The sequence below is a fragment of the Vipera berus genome (assembly GCF_964194415.1).
Source record: "Vipera berus genome assembly, chromosome: 1".
Classification (NCBI taxonomy): Eukaryota; Metazoa; Chordata; class Lepidosauria; order Squamata; family Viperidae; genus Vipera; species Vipera berus.
The window spans coordinates 176,392,818-176,412,880 of record NC_138202.1 but is presented as its reverse complement, the minus strand read 5'-3'; the positions used below and the strand labels follow the sequence as shown (position 1 = coordinate 176,412,880).

At 39.9% G+C, this 20,063-nt stretch overlaps 1 protein-coding gene across 1 annotated transcript in view; it reads right to left on the bottom strand.

Moving 5' to 3' along the window:
* BMPR2 (bone morphogenetic protein receptor type 2) overlaps positions 1-18,683 on the bottom strand; it is an 87,498-nt gene extending 68,815 nt beyond the window's left edge. Inside the window, exon 1 of the mRNA XM_081328201.1 lies at positions 17,343-18,683. Coding sequence (XP_081184327.1) covers positions 17,343-17,418 — 76 coding nt within the window. The 5' untranslated portion in view covers positions 17,419-18,683. The remainder of the gene's footprint in view (positions 1-17,342) is intronic.
* Positions 18,684-20,063: the final 1,380 nt, after the last annotated feature.

The following is a 20,063-nucleotide window of genomic DNA, read 5'->3' as shown; positions in this document are numbered from 1 at the left end:
CCCCACCCTGCCCCCTGGGTGCACACGCAAAGAGAGTCCGGCGTCCCTGCTGGCTGTCTTGCCCTGCAGGCTGACTTCAGCCAGGAGCCAGCACTGGCCATCTCCTATATCACAGGTCTGCAACCCGCAGCTCCGGAGCCGCATGTGGCTCTTTCAACTGTCTCCTGCGGCTCCCAGTCCTCTGCCATGTGCAGTTCAAAAAAAAAAAGTGGGACTAAAAAAGTTCAACCAATCAATTCAAATTATGCAGGGTAAGTGCATATCTCGCCTTGGCTCCACTCTTCAGTCAAGCCCTGTTCTGCGCATGCACGCATGTACACACATGTGCACACATTTTTTGCGGCTCCCAGTTTTTCCTTTTGTGAGGGAACTGGTTCCGAGTGGCTCTTTCACTGTTTCAGGTTGCTGACCCCTGTCCTATATGCACACCTGGGGGGCAGGACAGAGGTGGCGGGGCAGCTCCTTGCTAGTTCCAGTAGATCTTAGGCTGAGCACATTCTGGCTTTGATGAATGCAACCAGGTTGTAGATCAATGCCACACACCCCACCAGCACCTACAGCCTCGCAGCCAGGAGGCATCCATTTCATTGGCACAGATACCCCACACACACGAGATAGCAAGACCGGCAGCAACATGGCAGCGCTGGCAATCTCTCCCCCTCCCATCACCCCTTCCTGAGCACGGGGGAAGGAAAAAGATGAGAAGGCGAAGGAAGGAACGGAGGGAGGAAAAAAGGGAGGGTGGGAAGAAGGGAGGGAGGGAGGGAAGGAGGGAGGAAGGAACAGAGGAACAAACAAGGAAAAAGGAACAGAGGGTGAGAGGAAGGAAGGAAGGAAGGAAGGAAGGGAGCGTTGGAGGAGAGTGAAAAAAGGAGGGAGGAAAGAAGGAACAGGGAGGAAGGAAGGTGGGAGGGAAGAAGGAAGGAATAGAGGGAGGGAGGGAGGGAGGGAGAAAAGAACAGAGGAAGGGAGGGAGGGTGGGAAGGAGGGACCATGTCCCAGCGCGCATCCCGGTCCCATCCTCCTCCACTGGAGACCCTCAGATCTGCCCCAGTCCTGCCCAGGCACCCCTGAAGCAAGTGGCCATGCCCACCCAGTAGGCCACACCCACCCCAGCCACACCCACCCAGTAGGCCACACCCACCCCAGCAACACCTACCCGGCACCCCAAAGGCAACCACAATGCTGATGTGGCCCTCAATGAAATTGAGTTTGACACCCCTGCTCTATCCTGAAGATTCTTAAAGTTCATGTGCAGAAACCAGAAGGTTTCCTTTTAGGTTTGGTGTATAAATAGGCTGAAAAAAGATAATGGACTTGGCTTTTATAAATGATATCTGCCATAAGATATGATATGCACAGAGATGGAGGGATGTATGAATTCCCACAATGGAAGAAGTTTTACAAGTATTGTGAAGTTAACTGAACTGGCTGAAATGAAAAACTTTGATTAAAGATAAAAAACTGACTACTTTTCTTTCTACATGGAAACCACTTTTGGATTTTTTGCTTGATAAAAGAAAAAAAAAGTTCTGATTTGGGGATTTAAAGTTTACATCTGCTACAAATGCAGATGTTGTGCATTGTTGGAGTTTAATAGAATACATTTTATTATAAGATGCTTTATTATAGATATTTGATTATAGAAATATTTTGCAATATTACATGTATTTGTGGAATTGTTATGATGCATTTGTGGGACATACGTTTTATTTAGAGTAAGAGATTATGATATTATACATTGGTGTTATTCAACTGTTTGGAAGGTACATCTTTTATATTTGTTTTGTATAAGCTTTTTGCTAAACTAAAAGAGAGAATATGTCATTATATAATTGTATCTGTGTCAAATAGGGTCGGCAGTAACTATTTTTCATGTCATTTTTTTTCTTTGTTGTGTCATTTTTTTAGCTTTCCCTGTGTTCTCTTTCCCTATTTTCCCTTTTTGTTGTAGTTTTAATTTTTCAAATTTCTACTTTTGAAAATTAATTAAAATTATTTTTTTAAAATGCAGTTTATGTGCTGATACATTCATAATGAACAGGGGTTATCATCAGAGTTTACAAGGGGTTAACATCAGAGTTTACAGTTGTCATATCCCTAGAATATTTATTTGGAAAATTTATATTGCTGCCTACTTGCTTATGGTGACTCAAGACAGCTTACAGGACATAAAAACACAATATAAAAGAAATAAAAATAATAAAATAATAACCCCCTATCCCATTCCGGTGACAACACACACTCCTATCAGCCATTTAATGGGCTCCATCCATCTGGCTCTGGGTTCTCCAGGCCTGGTTCTCCAGGTAACACATGTCCATACCGAGGTCTACACAAAACCATGTGGGACGCTGCATTTTGCACCAACTGGAGTTTCTGGCTGCTTTTCAAGGACAGCTCCATGTAGAGCACATTGCAAAAGTCAAGACGGGAGGTGACTAGGGCACAAATAAATAAATAAATAAATAAATAAATGAGTGACTGTGAATAGGGCTGTTGGTCCAGTAAGGGGCATAATCGGTGCACAACCCACAGTTGTGCAAAGGCCCTCATGGTCACAACTGCCACTTGCTCTGTTGTGATTCCTCGCCTGCCAGTGGATCCGGCAGCCGAGTCCAAGGAATCGGATGAGGAGGTGCCTGGGTTCACATCAGAGTCTGTGGAAGGCTCAGAGGAGCAGGAGGATTCTGAGCCAGATGTGGAACTGGGCCGTCTACTCATGCTCAGACAGAGACACAGCTGTTTTGGGGAGTGGAACTAAGCTAGGAGGAGGAACAACTGGGACAAGTCCTGGATGCGCAGATGTGCAGAGAGGAGAGGCGAGCAAGATAATGGAGGGCAGTGGGGCCGCTGCATAGGCAAAGTAAGAAGCCACGCCCTGGCTGGACTATAAAGAAGAGAGGCATGGGAGGTGCTGGTTGCCGAAGGCAACCGTTCATGCTATGGCTTTGTGCTTCTGTTGTTGGATTCCTTGCATCAGGATTCTTGGACATTTAACATTTAACCAGGTTTGTTGGATTTCTATGTGTTTGTGTGTGTGTGTGTGTGTTCAGCATTCCTGCTGAAAACTCAAGAGACTGATCTTGTTCATCTCAACAGCTAAAGGACTGGCTGGAGTTTTGTTCCATAAAAGCTGTGTCAAAATAAAAGGGATTTTTTTTTCTTACAAAGTCCTGCCTTGTTCAATGAAAAGGGGTTTTCCTCACGAATAAGCGGCTGAGCAGTACTCGCGTAGGCTGTGTCAGTACGTGCTCTTTGAGCAGGAGTTGCAAGTCCAGGAGAACCGCCAGATTACTGGGGAACTTTTTGGGGCAGTGCCACCCCATCCAAGACCAATATAGCAGCAGTACAAGACAAAGAACCCACTATACGAACAAAAAATGATCCGACTTGACCATCATCCTGTTTCCTGAGACTTGCAAGGTTAGTCAAAAGCAGTATAACCCCATGACACAGACTTACCACGGAGACATGACTCTCACTCTCCAAGGACCACAACAGATGGACCTGAAGCAGCAATGAAAAATGATTTTGGTTGTTCTAAGACCAGTTTTTTTCAGACAGGGTTTTAAATCTAAAATTAGATTGGGATCCACAAGGCACTAAAGGGGGGGGGGATATGACTCAGTTACCAAGCGCCTGACTTTTGATCATTTGATCATGGCAATGCTGCAACAATTGTAAGTGTGGAAAAACAAACATAAATCACTTTTTTTTAGTGCCGTTGTAACTTCAAATGATCACTAAATGAAGTCGAGGACTATCTGTAATTATTTAATTTAACAAGAAGTTAAATATAACATACTGCAAAATTAATCACTAGACTTCACAAACACTGAAAATAAAAAGAATGGACAGCTCCAGTCTGGTTTGAATGTTTGCTCACCACAGAAAAACAAAAAAACTGAGGAGACATATAACACGCTGGGAAGTTATACGGTCTGCTATGGAACAAGCTTAACCATTTTCTCTCTGTTAAAACAGACATTTCGTAACTAGCTATTATATCTGAAAGTGCTCACAATATCTCTTGTAATACAAAGAAGATAATCTTATTTTTTGTATAATTAACACTGAGGTTCCATGATTTCCTGCAACTTAATGTGTTACTTTAAATAAAGATTCCATACTATGAGAGTAAATTATTGCACAGAAGTCATTTTAATTAGATATGCCCAGAAAACTAACACAATTATTCTCAGGATGTTGCTGCCACAATATCAGTACTGTAATGGCTTTTCTATGCCCATCACAGCTAAGTATATTTAAATAATCACTGCACCAGACAGTAATTCACAACTGGTTCATTAAAAATGGCTGCGTTTCAGCTTTGCCACAGTCTTAGAATGAGCAAAGAAAATTAATTACTGCCAAGGAATGTTGTAGAATTTATGTTGGATATCACCCCCTCAGAAATGTAGATGGCCCTGACCCTGTTAAGCCTTTCATAAAGCTCTCAGGACCTGATTGTTTGCTCAGGCATTTGGGTCAGGCAGGTAGGTGAGCTCTGTTGGTGATGTAGCATTTTGTTTTAGAGCAGACATGTCAAACACAAGGCCCGGGGGCCGGATCCGGCCCACAAAGTGGTTTCATGTGGCCCGCAAAGCCATCCTGGAAACAGTGAGGGAACGGCCCCCACTGCCTTGGCACCTGCCCCGGTCCCATCTCCTTCTGCCAGAGACCCTCAGATCTGTCCCACTCCTTCCCAGGCCCCTATAGGCACCCTTGATGTGAACAATGTAGAGCTGGCCATGCCCACCCAGTAGGCCATACGCACTCTAGCCACGCCCACCCAGCAGGTCACGCCCACCCTGGCCACACTCACCCGGCCCCCTGAGGGAAACCGCAATGCTGATGCGGCCCTCAATGAAATTGAGTTTGACACCCCTGTCTTAGAGGTTACTCTTTAACCATGGTGTCATTGGTTTATATTGTAAAATATAATCATTGTACTTTAATCATTGTATGTATGCGCCCAGTCACTGCTGTCAGGTGACTGGCTCTTTACATAGTTTAAATAAATAAATATTTATTCCTGTACATGAATCAACTTCCACAAGTACATTCCAGACAAGCTGCAACCAAGTGTACGGGTACTCCTCGAGTTACAACAGTTCATTTGGTATTCAAAGTTACGACAGCACTGAAAACAGTGACTTAGGACTGGTTTTCACACTTACAACCATTGCAGCATCCCCATGGTCATGTGATTAAAATTCGGATGCTTGTTAACTGGCATGTATTTATGACGGTTGCAATGTCCTGCAGTCCTGTGATCAGTTTTTGTGACCTTCTGAGAAGCAAAGTCAATGGGGAAGCCAGATTCACTTAACAACCATGTTACTAATTTAACAACTGCAGTGATTCACTCAACAACAATCACAAAAAAGGTAATAAAATGGGGAAAAATTTACTTAACAACTGTCTTACTTAGCAACAGAGATTTTGGGCTCAATTGTGGTCGTAAGCTGAGGACTATATGTACTGCACAACATTACATCCCAAATACGACTGTATCCAAGGGATGATATTAGCCTACATAAATCTAGTAATGCTTTCACAACTCCATATGATCATGTAGTTTATGTGAAAAACCAGTATTATAGTTAAAGAAGGGAGCTTGCCATATAAGCAGAAATTCAAATGTTTAAGTTTAACTAAGAGCCAACTATATTCCTAATACCCCCAATTCTGTAAGCGTTTCTGGGAACTCTGGAAAAGAAAAAAGGTCAATATTTCTGTGTTGAACTTTCAATGGAGTTACTGCTACTATTACCTCCAAAGAAATAGAGTTTAGATGGTCTTAATTAAAAATAATAATAATTCAAAAGTAGGCAGATACTTTTCTTCATTGTTCTATTGTTCAATCATTATTTATCCTACACATATACATATTCTTTTATGTACGACTCCCATAGGCATAAACATCCTAGTTCAGCTTCAATAAATAAGGGCAGAACACCCAGCAATTGTACCCTTCTCCGCTTTTCCCCCATTCCTTTTTTTCATATAACACATCATTTTCTATTTTCATCATTTAACTTAACTCACTCCCTGGCTGTGAACTCACAGTTGCCTCTCAGTACACTCAGCAAGGAAGGAAGGAAGGAAGGAAGGAAGGAAGGAAGGATCCTGGAGAAAGAGAGCTGTTTTCTACTTTGGGTTGCTTTCTTTCCATGCTAAGTACAAAAAAAGTAGCAGCAGTTCTCTCTCTCTCTCTCTCTCTCTCTCTCTCTCTCTCTCTCTCTCTCTCTCTCTCTCTCTCTCTCTCTCTCTCTCTCTCTCTCTCTCTCTCTCTCTCATCAGGACGATTTGGAAGGGCTCTGAGTATCTTATGCAACTGAGAACACACAATTGCCCGTATGGTCTCTAAAAATTAAAAAAAGCAGAGAAATAAAGTAAAAAATTTATTACCTCTCTGCCTCCTATCAAAATTCATTTAAAAAAATGAAATGAAAATAGCAGGTTCCTTACATGTATATTCTCCATAGAATATAAAGAGGTTTGCCTTTTACTGAACTTAGTAGAATAGGAGATTTCCAAATCTTCACACTTCTCTAGTGATTAGAGCTGTACATGTTTAAACAGCTTTTCCATCTTTGCTATGGTTCTCTGAAACCGAAAATTATCTGCCTATTTGATTTTTTTCAAGACTCTCAGTATATCTTTTGAAACTTTGGAATACTTAATCATTAATATGTAAATAAAGGATTATTAAAATTAGGGTTTTCCTCATCAAATGTTGGAAAAATGTTATAATAAATGTTTGTATGAGCATTGTGTTATCAATAAAATGTCTCAACTGGAATTTGTAATCTCCAATTCCGGCAAATAAGATTTTGATCAGGCATTATAACATAGGGAAGGCAGCAGTCGAAACTTGTGCCAACTGCAAGATGTTTCTCTTCTAGTCTCGTGCCAGAAATGCAGGAACTACAAAGGAGAAAATTATTGATTTAAATGTAAAAAGATTGGAAACTTTAATAAAAACATAAATTTATATAGTTCTATCTAGCCCAATGCCGGGCCACATTGATGGTAGGGATTATTTCTGAGCAGCAGGTCACTCTGTGTGTATGTCGATACCAGGGGACACTGTAAAAGATGGATAGTTTTATTTGAATAGTGGCACATTCAAACCCATGCAAGAAACGTCTCTGAGATGCTACCGAAATAAGAAATAAGCAGGAGGTGCCTCTGAATATGGTAGCCTAATGTAATCAGAGGGAAGCAGTTCTTTGACAAGTTCATGTTTTTCCATGTGCCCATATATCTGTCTGTCTCAAGCAATCCTCACTTTTATTCTTACTGTTAGATATCCTGAAGTTGGACAATTTATTTAGTCAATTGCCTGGTATCCTAAAGGCTAAAACGATTTAGGACCAAAATAAATTATCTGATTTAAAATCAATGCTATAAAAATAATCTAAGCCTACTATTATTTTAGAATTTTCTTCAGCATTATATTAATATTATAGGTCTTATAGCTACCTTCATTTATTACATTTTATTATTTTTACCCATTAAAGAAAATTTTGATTAAGAAAGATTTAAAAATGTACAAAATGCACATAAAGGACTTACTAATTCAAATGACTCTATTCAAACAAAATTAAATGGCAATAACTTATAGTATTAAAATAAACTCAATAATAATTTATCCTAAACTAACAAGAACAAAGTTCATTGGTCAGAATACAGAGAAGCTTCTGTTCTGCTTCAGCTCTTCCAGTTAATAGCAGCACAAATCTATTAAGCCACCAGCTGCTGTACAAAAGCCAACATTGTTTATCAACACACTGCTCTTATGAGTTTATTTTCACTAGATGATATCCAACTAGAATATAATCAATTTGAACATACTTTAATCCTATCTTAATATTTATGGTGTTAAAGGCACAAATTATATTTTACAGATCTAATGATTCTAAATCAGAGGCCCTCAAAACCCTTTGGGCACCAGGGACTGGTTCTATGGAGAAAGATTTTTCCGCGACCCAGAGGGGCATGGTTTTGTGTGCTGCCTGCATCCAATGGATAGGCTTCACTTGTTTGTGTGGCCCGGTTGCTGGTATGCCATGCCAGTCCACGGACAGGGGGTTGGGGACCCCTGTTCTAAATGGTTTAATACATTTAAAAATGTAAATAAATAAAATTATAGAAAACAGCAACTCATGACCAGAATGAGAAACAGAACTCATGAATTTTATCGTAAGTAAATATAAAATCAATTACTTGTTTAGATATTGAATGCATCAAGCTTTTGCTTATCTGCACCCCAATTTTTTTATTGGGGTGAAAATCTTTAATTACTATTGTTTTAAAAATGTGTCATTTTTTATTGTCATTGCAATTACATTTAAAAACATTCATTTCAACTATCCATCCAGTGACCTTGTTTTGGAGTCACTCTCCTGGGGTAAGAAGGATCAGAGGAATACTGTGACAATTCATCACCTATTTGGACTTTCGTGGCACAAGGCCGGGTTATCTGCAGGACTGTCTGTCTTTAGTTATTTCTGGTTATCTCATGGAGCAAAGTGAGAATGCTTCTGTGAAACAAACTTACTCGATGGAGATCCCAGAGGCATGACTTTTGTGTTGCAATGACTCTCTCCTGTAGAACAACATTCCCCCTTCTTAAACCCCCCCCCCCCAGATTTAAGGAGCCCTGATTAAGGACCTGGTTCTTCCCCAAGGCATTTGGCCAGAGCATAGGTTGAGCCTATCTAGAAATGGAAGGTCATGAGTACAGTGGCTGTCCTTGGTTAGTCAGTTATTCTGTTTTGGGTGTTTGTCCTATGCTTCTAACCGAATATAAGATGCCTAGAGTTGCTTTGGTGAGTTGGGCAGCAGTATAAATTAAATCAATCAAACTATTCTGAAGATACAATTTGGCTCATAATTCAATTCACTTATCTTTTTACCCTAAGCCATTTTTTAAAAATCTGAATCTGTAAAGAGCAAAGCTAAACAATCTAATGTAAATAAATGCTGTCTCTTTCCGCTAATATCACACTGTAGTCAATTATGCTCTCCCTGCCATTGAAAGGTTTTAAAAATATGGATGTACAGTACACTGTAGTCTTTTCAAGGAAGATAATTCTACAGGGATGTCAAAGTAACAACAAAATAAAGCAATCCTGCTGCTACTTCAGTACTTTATATATCCAAAGACTAGAAAAAAACCCATAATATTATTATTTTAATTCTGTTTGCCACTCAGAATCATTTGTTGAGATGGCGGCCTATAAATTGGGTAAATAAATAAATAAAATTTATTTATTTATTTTATTTTATTTATTTATTTTAATTCCATTTATATCCCGCCCTTCTCCGAAGACTCAGGGCGGCTTTACAAACTTAGCAGTAGCCTTCATTCTATGTATATGCCTGCTTATTAGGGCTTTCACACACACCCCAAGCGGCATTATTACAAAGTCAGCTTAATTGCCCCCAACAATCTGGGTCCTCATTTTACCTACCTCGGAAGGATGGAAGGCTGAGTCAACCTTGAGCCTGGTGGGACGCGAACCTGCACTAATTGCAGGCAGACTCTCATGCCACGACCCTTCCCCAGCTGCGTTTCTTACCTGTTTGTCGCTCCATCCGGCCTGTTTTTTGTCCTCTCCTCTCTAGCCCCTCCTCCTTTTACCTTCGGTGCAGCTCCAGCTGACTCTTCCTCCTCCCAAGGCTGCATTTTTTTCTCTCCCTCTCCAGCCCAAACTGCCTCCTTTTATATCCCTTCCTGTCTCCACCCCTCCTCCTCCTTTATCTTCCAGGTGTGCCACAAGTGCTGATCCTGGGGCCTTTGCCTCACCCCAGCAGCCCTGCAGCTCCCGAGGACTCTCTCAAGGCAAGTCCTGCCCTGCGCCGCTTTAGCTCCTTCCCTCCCCCACTACCCAGGGCTAGGCTGGGAAGGTTTGCGTACCACTGCCACGTGTACCACAGGTTGAAAAGCCATGATCTAGAGCAGGGGTGTCAAACTCAATTTCACTGAGGGCCGCATCAGCATTGCGGTTGCCCTCAGGGGGCTGGGTGGGCATGGCCTACTGCGTGGGCATGGCTAGAGTGTGTATGGCCTACTGGGTGGGCGTGGCCAGCTCTACATCGTTCACATCAAGGGTGCCTATGGGGGCCTGGGCAGGAGTGGGACAGATCTGAGGGTCTCTGGCAGGAGGAGGGTCTCTGGGCCAGGGCCAAGACAGTGGGGGCCGTTCCCTCACTGTTTCCAGGATGGCTTCGTGGGCCACATGAAACCACTTTGCGGGCCGGATCTGGCCCCCAGGCCTTGTGTTTGACATGTCTGATCTAGAGCAATAGAATTGCTGAATAGTACAAAAATAGGAGACAGAGGTAATCACAATAATACAATGAAAATTCAGGATCCATTTAATAGTTCTTAACTGGCAAAACAGAATCAATTCCAATTTCAATCTCTCTAGTAATCCAGAGAATCAACTGATTGAAACTGATCTGTGATACTATTTCACTTTGTGGTTTCTGTTATTCAAATTATGCTTCTGACTGAAAAATAATTGTTTATCTTCCTCATATTGTTTGCTCCTGGCAAAACAATAGGAAACAAAAGTAAGTCACTATTTCGTTCTATGGGTTTAAAAGAAATTATCTAATTGGGGAGACAAAATTCTAATTAGATGAGAAAGAAGGCCTATTCAAATGAAAAGCTTACTGAATTACATTCTTTCAAATTCTTCGAAGGTATATATTACTTAGCTTGCAGCAAAAATACCGATGTTAGAATATCTGCAGCAATTACTTATCTGGATAAGTTATTTATACTAGAGCATTTGGCTTAAAACTATATACATACAGGGATGCTGACAAAAATTACATAGATTTTCTCCATGATGACCCATCCCCAACCTTGTCATTTGATCTTTCAATTGTGCGTTCATTGCTATAGTAACTGAATCTACAAATTAAGATAAAGGAGAATGGAAAAAGTATATGAAACATTTTATAAATGGAATTTTCATGGCAGTAGTCCTCAGGTAAGGAGTACTGGGACTGGAATTTCCATTGCCAAGCAATGTAATCACAAAGCAGAATGACTTAGTGACAGCAATCCCAGCAGTCCCTGTTGCCATCGTTAAGTGAGGAGCACACAGCTTGTTTAGTGAGGACCTACATGACGGTGACATGTGAAGTGGTGGGAATCCAGAAGCACATCATTGAAAAGTGTCCCAGACAAGCAGGCTGGCACGCAAGTAAATGCAATGGAGTAACAGCAGGCAGGTGCTGTATGTGGGTGCTACAGAGTACAGGCAGGCGGATGGGTGCTATGAAGTATGCACTACAGAGTACAATATCCCCATGCACCTGAAGGATCAGCAGAAGAAAAAGTGGTAGGAGCAGGAGAAATTTGCAAGAGTGACTTGAAACCGCCTGTTGGATTGCCCACTAACTCTGGTTATGCGAAGTCAGTAAAGAAGATTGCAAATTGTGGTCATGTGACTATGGGATACTGTAACTGTTGTAATGCAAACCAGTTGCCCAAGTGCTTGAATCATGATTGTGTAACCTCGGGGATGCTGCAGTGGATGCAACTTGAAGGACCAGTCATAAGTCATCCTTTTTCAGTACCACTGTAACTTTGAAAGGTTCCTGAATAATAATCCGAGGATCACCAGTATAATCTTTCAATCTGCCTTTAACTTTATGAAAGAAGTGAAACATTTGTACAGAGAGATATATTCAGAAATGAGTTGCATTACAACAGACTATAGACTGTTGTCAAATAAAAAAGTGTCAGGTACAGTATGGAATATTTAACACTGCAGAACAAGCATTTTAAAAGCTAACAGTTCTATATCATCATACATGGAACATTGTGTGAACTGTGAATTCAAAAAGAGCAGCAGACAGGTACAGAAGGGAAATCGAAGAGAATCTGTAAATTACTGAACCATTACACGGATTCCTCACACTAAGTTTTGTGTAAGATTTTATATATAACAATGCCAAATGAATAGGAAAATTTTTGAAAAGAAAATCAAAGGAAATTGAATCAGATACCTAACAGAAGACAGAAATAAAGAAACAAGAGAATGTAAGGAGAAGAGTTACTTTACTTTAAGTTAAATGCGGACTATATTAAAGCTAATGGTTGGTTAGAATATCTGAATGTTCTTCTAATTAACATTTATAATGAATAAGGCTCTAGAGTAATCCAATTTGGGGAAATTTACTAGTTCAGAAAGAGAAAAGGACTGAGACAAGGATTTATATTGTAGCATATCTGTTCAATTTAGAGGAAATATGTTATATGAATACTGTACTTATAACAGAAGAGATGATAGAAACAAAACTGAAGTCTGAAACAATAACAATTTAAGACATTCAGGTAACAACATTTCATCAGCTGTAAGTAAAGAAAGCTTATTATGCATTATGCAAGTAGGGTCAGAAAATGAAAGAATCTAATGCTAAAAATTTGAAAAGACAATGCTAATGTCAACTTAGCGAAGTGAAGTAACAGGTGATGATAAGAAATTAAGGTGGCAATTGGTCTATATTCTTGGGCTCAAGTACAGATAAACATGGGCAATGTGCTAAAAAATTAAAGAGGAAATTCATCATACCCAGGAAGGCAATAACAATTTAGTCATTTCTATGACAACGATCAGAAAAAAATAACAACCTTTCTAGTAGCAGTGCACAGCTCTGAAAAATGACATTAGGAAACAGTGAAAGATTAATCCCTTCAAACTGTGGACTTAGTAAACATACCATGGGATTTTTAAGGATTACCTACATGTGATAAACAACTTTTGCTGTACAATCTTGATGTAAAAATCAAGACCTATGGTTTATCAAATGATAATTAAAACTATTCTCAACTAAAATACGAGTGGTTCTAGCAAACTAACAACTTAATTGGAATATATACTGCATATGGTAATATACACAGTATAATTTATATGATACAAAATGTGTATATTCATTTACCTGTAATCTGCTTTATTCCTATGCACTAAGAAGTTTGCTACGGCAGCAATGCATATCTTTCATTTGAAGAATCCATTATTAAGAAGCAAATCTAGTAAATAGAGGGTCACAGGTATATATATATATATATATCCCTACTCTAACCATTCTAAAACTTAATTTTTTCTCCAAATAAAGTACAGGTAGTCCTTGACTTAACAACCATTCATTTAGTGCCATTTGAAGTTACAACAGACTGAAAAAAGTGATTTATGATCATTTTTTACACTTACTACTCTTGTAAAACTATTTTCTCTAACAACTATCATGCAGCATATCTCTGCTTATTTAAATGTAAAGTCACAGAACAATTTTTAAATATAAAATCAGTTAAAAGTGTATGGAAACATTTAAGAATAAGGGAGGGAAAGATTTCACAGTTAAGTTGTACATTAACATTACATAAGCATCAGGCAAACAATTTCCCATACTGCAGTCACAAGGAAATGAGAAGCTTCTGCCTCCATCTCACTTGTGATTAATCTTAACTATGGCTAATTTAAACAGCTCTACAGACTACCATTTGAAGTTGGCTAGTGTTTAAGAATTCAGATGAAACAACAACCGCAGTCAGAAATAGAAACCAAAGGTGCCTAAGCAACAACTAAACAGGTAGGAAAATGAGGTGGGAACTCGGTAGGTTTCTTATTAACATAATGCTAGCCAATAACTATGAAAATAATTATAGCATTTTTAAACTAAAATGAACTGCCATAAACCTTTGGTATATATCATATGAGAGCCATTCTGGTGTAGTGGTTGAGGTGTCAGGCTATAAAGCGGGAGATAATGGGTTCTAGTCCCACTTAGGCAATCCTGCTTAGTGACCATGGACCAGTCACTCTCTCAGTCTAAAGATCCCAAGATCCATGAGGAAACGTATCTGGTAAATCTGCATATGCATCAAATATATGGTGTCTAGACAAATTTAGTGAGGAATCAATGGGGCTTTCATTGATAGGTAGTCCTTGACTAATGACTGTAATTGAGCTCAGAATATGCCATGACAGTCATTAAGTGGTTTACCAAATGACTCTGCCTGGTTTTATAACTGTTTTGGCAGCAGTCATTAAGCAAATGTGGCAGTTGTTAAATGAACCAATTATATTCAATAGGCGTTTGTGCCAAAAACCAGAAAGACCAGAAACGGGCAAAATATACTGAAAATCGCAATCATGTGACCATGTGATTCTGCAAATGGCTGCAAATGCAGTCCAGTTGCCAATCACCCAAAATGTGGACATAGGACTGCAGTGTATGTGTGTTTGTGTGTGTGAAACCGGGTCATAACTAGCTCTGCGAGGGAAGTCTATCATAACTTTGATCATTAAGTAACCAGTTCTAAGTCAAGAACTACCTGTATTTAAAACCTGATTATTGTCCTGTTAACTGCAATATTCAAAATTTTAAATTGTTCTGGGAGGAAAAAATACTCAGAGATCTGATTTGCTCACCCTATTTTTAATATTCCAGACCTACACTGATTTTTATTTCAATATATCAACTTATTTTTTTCTTTTCTCAAATACTTAAGAGAAGTACCTGAAATTTAAATTTTACTGGACCACTAAATGTATTTAATATATATCATGCATCCAAAAAAGAAGCTATCAGAAACAAAGGTTACACCACTTTAAATATATGTATTATGAAAAAATTGCTAAGTCATTGTTCATACAAAAGCTACTTCTTGGTTTCCAAGCTCAAGAGTTGGTGAAAAAAAACACTTTTCCCTTTTTTTTTCTAATTCAGAGGTACCACATAAATCACAAATGTTCTTGACTTACGCATTACAAATTCCCAACTTTAAAAGATAATAACCAGTGTTATTCTTTAAATGTAAAATGTATTAATATGAAAATAATTCCCTCTAGTGCAGGAAATACATAGTGCTGTACATGTTTATGATTGCAATGATTTCCAGGAGTTGAAAAATAATAGTATTTGTAATAGTATTTACAAGTAAGAATTCTAGTTTGAAGACTTAATTAAATTAATAACTTTTTAATTTTTTTCTTTCTGGCTCCTCAAATGTAAAATAAACATCTATATTTGGCAAATATAATAATTACAAATTTAAAATATTCATTTATGTTATGTTATGCTAAATATTTGTGAACATAGGTTACAAACCTAAGCCTAAATACATACATTTTTCTTAAATAAGATTGATATGGAACATATACATCTGGGTTGATTTATGTGATTCAATAAGACAGAAAGCTAAATTTCAAGAAAAGAACTAAAATATTCCATTAAATACATCTGGATAAAAGAGAGTAAGGCCAGAGGAAAGCAGATATTATTCATGTAAATATATATATTAAAGCACATTCACTTTAAAAGGGTTTTGTTTTAAAAAAATAGGTTAGTCAAATTACAGGGCCAGTTCACCAGGCTTTTCCTTCTGTGAATTTCAACAATCCTCACAAGCAGTAAAAAGAAAGGATAGAAGTGTGAGCATTCAAATTAGCTCATCTGAAAGATCAGTAGTTTTCACCTATTTCTATTCCCACTGATTATCAAAATTCCACCATCAGGCTGCATTACATTTGAGCATTCAAAGCATCCTAGAACATTAAGAATCTGAGAAAATTAAGAACTTTTGTCTAAACTTTACTTCCCTTCAATTTCTCAATCCCTTTTTTCTTTTTTAATCATATGATAAACTTGAAATTAGAAACAATCTGACACTAAAAATGCAGAAATGCTTTAAAAATATATTCTGAAATTAAAAGTGAATTTGTTTACATTGTTTTTATATTTTCAGATATTGTAAAACTATATTGACTATTCAGTGTTAGAAACTGTGAATTTACATATATTAAAACTACTCTGTAGAAAGTCAATAATTATTCTGAATGGTGGTTTTGGCTGAGTTTCAAAAGAATGTACTTGTATCTGTATAAGAATTGCTTGGAAATTTCCCAACTCAATAATATATATATCAGTAGATGAAGGTAGGTCAAAACAGTACTGTAAACACAGCTGATATACCCCTTTTTCCATTATATGTAACAGATCAAGGATATTGTATCTGTTTATTTAGTTCAGAAATCATAAAAACAATTCTTATCATTTTGCTAGTGCTAAGCAAATTTGACAGGAAAAACATATTTTTCCAAATTAAATATGTTATATTATAATTACATGTAAGTTTTAAAAATCCAGTTTTTATAGAAAAAGTCTATAGAATTAGCAGAGAAAGGAATAGTGGGCATCAACTTTAAATGCCAATGACACAAAATATTCCACATAAGCAAATATTTCATATCATTTTAAAAACCTAGTGAAAGTACAACTTCAATTGTGCTTAATATTACAATTAACATTAGAATACTGAGCATAGCTAAGAATCATCTATATTTATATTTGCATAAATTAAAATATGATTTATAAAAATATGGTTTTTACTAAATCCTGCTATATTAGTTTCTTGAAACTGTTAAAACATAATTTCCAGTTAAACCAGATTATTAAGATTATCCTTCTAATATTGTTGCAAAATTTTCCAAGAAGTATCTCTTGTCCTATACAACTCTATATGTCATTAAAATAGTAACAGGAAAATAAAAAGAGGTTGTCATTTCTAGTAATGAAAACCTTGTACGTTTGTAACAATGTAATGCATCCTAATAGCTGGAATGAAATCCATGAAATAAAAAAAAGTAAAGACACAATACTTTGGAGCATAAATCCTCACTCCTAGACCAGCCTACGCCAAAATCAAAATTACACATGAAGTATATATGAAGAGAATTTCCATTTCTTTTAAAATGCCCAAAATATAGTTAGCAATTAACAAAGCACATGCCAACAAAAACTGGTCAAAATGCACATAGAATAGCTATGTATCATCCTTCTAGACATTGACAGATTAATTTAATATGCCTAGAATATATATTGTTACATTTTTATGTTAATGATCCTGAAAAACCACTGATCATCTCAATGGCTGTGAACAAAGATTTATGCCCAACTAATAAATTTTTAATCACTTTGTTTAGAAACATTCTTTGAAAATATGTATCTTGATATTTTAAAATCAAAATATTTTTAATGACACAGACTGTGCTCATCTAAAATACTGCAAAATAAGTACACACCTTTGAACATAATTTCCAAGGTATTTTCAAAAAACCTAAGCCACACGCCATTTCTTTGGCAAAAAAAAGAGTGTGGATGTCATCCACAGAACTGAACCAAATTATGCAAATTCACCATTTATTCCTATGGAATTTATCAGAAATCCACTGGTTTAAATTCAAGTAATCCAATTTAATCTGTTTGCAGAACATGCTGTCATGTTACACCCACTGGCTACTTACCAGCCGCAATGCTGAGTTGTAAGGTGGCACTGGAGAACAAGAGCACCAGTAAAAGGTGCTGCAGCAAGTCAGTCATATTTGGAGGGATCCAGCTATGTGTAGTTTAAAAAATGCTGACAGGAGGAAATCTGCTGTCTTCCAAGAGTCTTAATTTCTCAGTTTACAATCCAGTCTGGAAGGGCAAGTGATAGATAAGAGGAGCCGTTTGAGCTTTTACTTCATTAAGCACATCTGCCTTCATGGTTCAGGGCTTGGCCTCAGAAGATGAGTTTTCCTCAAAACGACAGGCATGTTCTTTTTCTTAAGATGATGGTCATTGTTGTAATACTGAAATTAACTCCCATGTCTCTTCAGTCTTTCACCACACCACTCAAGTTTCAAATGAATCATATCCAGAGGTGAAAAGGACACACACACACACACACCAAAAAATCGATTGTCGCCACAAAAGGAAAAAATGTAGACAGATTTAAAGGCCAAGATTTAAGATGCGGAAAACAGGATCCAAATCTTTGTGCTGTCTCTTTTCTGAAGAAAAGGCTATTTCCTGTCACTTAGAAAGAAGAAGTCGTTCATCTTCTTTACGGGGAATTTTAAGGACCCACTGCCCCATTACGTGCCATCAATCTCGAATGAAATTTAACACACCCGGCGTCCACTTTGCTTTTACACGCGCACCCACCCACACACACACACACACACGCACGCAAGTACGCGGAAAAGGAAATAACTCCAACCAAAGGAAACGGGCAGAAAGTCCTGGCGTTTCTCTGAAGAAGCAGCAGCAGCAGCAGCAGATCGGGGCTTCCCAGTTCCTGGCTCCGAGCAGCTCCCGGCGCAAGGAGGCCTTTCCTCTTCTTTAGGCAGCCCTCGGGAAAATGCACTTTCTTTCTGTCTTCCCCTTCCCTCCTTTCGCGGCTCCAGCGGGAAGAGGGGAGGGCAGAGTCACTTCTTCCGCCCTCTTTCCTCCCCTCGCAAGAGCCCGCTTCGCCAGCGCCCAGAACCTGAGCAGGGAACCCGTGACGAGCGCAACCCGCGGCGGCCAAACCCTTTCGCCCTCCCGCACCCCTCGCACGTTCGCTCGCCGCCCTGCCCCTGTTTCCAACCAGCCCGCCGGGGAGTCAGCTGCCCGTCTCTTCCTCCGCAAGGCGAAGGGAGCCTTGCCCGCGAAGGCTCCGCGCAGGGGGATTCTCACGTCGCGTCGCCTCCCCGCCTCCGGCAGCTGGGCTTGGCTTGGCTGGCTGGCTGGCTGGCTGGCAGCGGCTCCCCTTCTCTCAGTCCAGACACAAAGGGGAGTCGCTGTTAAACTGCCTGTCTCAGCGCCTGGCCCGCGGGCGCCGCGAAGCCCCGCCCCGCCGTCGTCTGCTGAGCTCGAGCTCGCCCTTCTTCCTTCCTTTCCTTCCCTCCCTCCTTCCTTCCTTCCTCCCTCCCTCCCTCCCTCCCTCCCTTCCTTCCTCTATCCCAGGGGTCGGCAACCTCGGCTCTTTTATGACTCGTGGACTTCAACTCCCAGAATTCCTGAGCCAGCTATGCTGGCTCAGGAATTCTGGGAGTTGAAGTCCACGAGTCATAAAAGAGCCGAGGTTGCCGACCCCTGCTCTATCCCTTCCCGAGACCGCTCCGACCCTCGCGCGCCGCTCCCACGTAAGCCTTTGGAGGCCTGGAGCATAGAGATGCCTCTCCTGCTCCAGCTAGAGCGACCCCCTCCGCCGGCCGAATCTCGCCGCCGCCGCCGCCGCTCGAGGCCTTTGCGGGGGAGTCGCGGGCGAGCCGAAGGAGAGGGGCCCGGCAGAAGGTTCTCTGCGCCCCTCCTGCACCGCCATTTTTTTTTTTTGGCCAGGGATTGCTAGCTTGGCGGCTCGAGGCCAGCTGCGCGGAGGGAGGAGGCGGCGAGGAACGTTGGCTTCTTTTCTGGCGGCTGCTCCCCCGGTGTTTTGCTTTCTTTGCTGAATCCCCTCCCGTGGTCTTGGGAATGCTTTACGGCTAGCGAAGCCAAGATCAGCAAATAAGATAAATGCTCGTATTGGGCGCATTTTTTATTCGTCGGGAGTAAATCGCCTTAGTTCCTTTAAAGCAGGGGTCTTCAAACTTGGCCCTTTTATGACTTGTGGACTTCAACTCCCAGAATTCCTCAGCCAGCTTTGCTGGCTGAGGAATTCTGGGAGTTGAAGTCCACAAGTCATAAAAGGGCCAAGTTTGAAGACCCCTGCTTCAAACGATTTGTTGTAACGAGCTGTATAGGGAAAGTAAGAGAGGGATACGTAATAACCCAAAATATTACTGTAGTTCGGAAAGATGACCGGAGTTGGGGTAATTAAAAACCCCTGGAAGTTTTGCATTTGTTTTACGCAGTGTTTCTCAATACCTTCCAGATGTGCACAGTGGAACTCCCAGAATTCCTTAGTCAACATGCTGGCTAAGGAATTCTGGGAGATGAAACCTGCACATCTTAAAATTGCTGAGGCTGAAAAACCCCGGTCTAAATAAAGGGATGGTAAGTGCCTGTAATGGCACATGGAGAAAAAAAACTTGGGGAGGGGGGAATACTGCCTAGCTAGGGAACATTCAGATAAGAGAGGACATAACCTGCAGCTGAATAGTGGGCAGAGCAAGAGGCTTATAAGGGACTTTACCTATAATAGTTTCTCAGGATGTAAAAGAGATGGTGGAAGACTTGTAGTTTTGAATGTGCAAGATTCTGTTAATGTAGCTTTACAACAA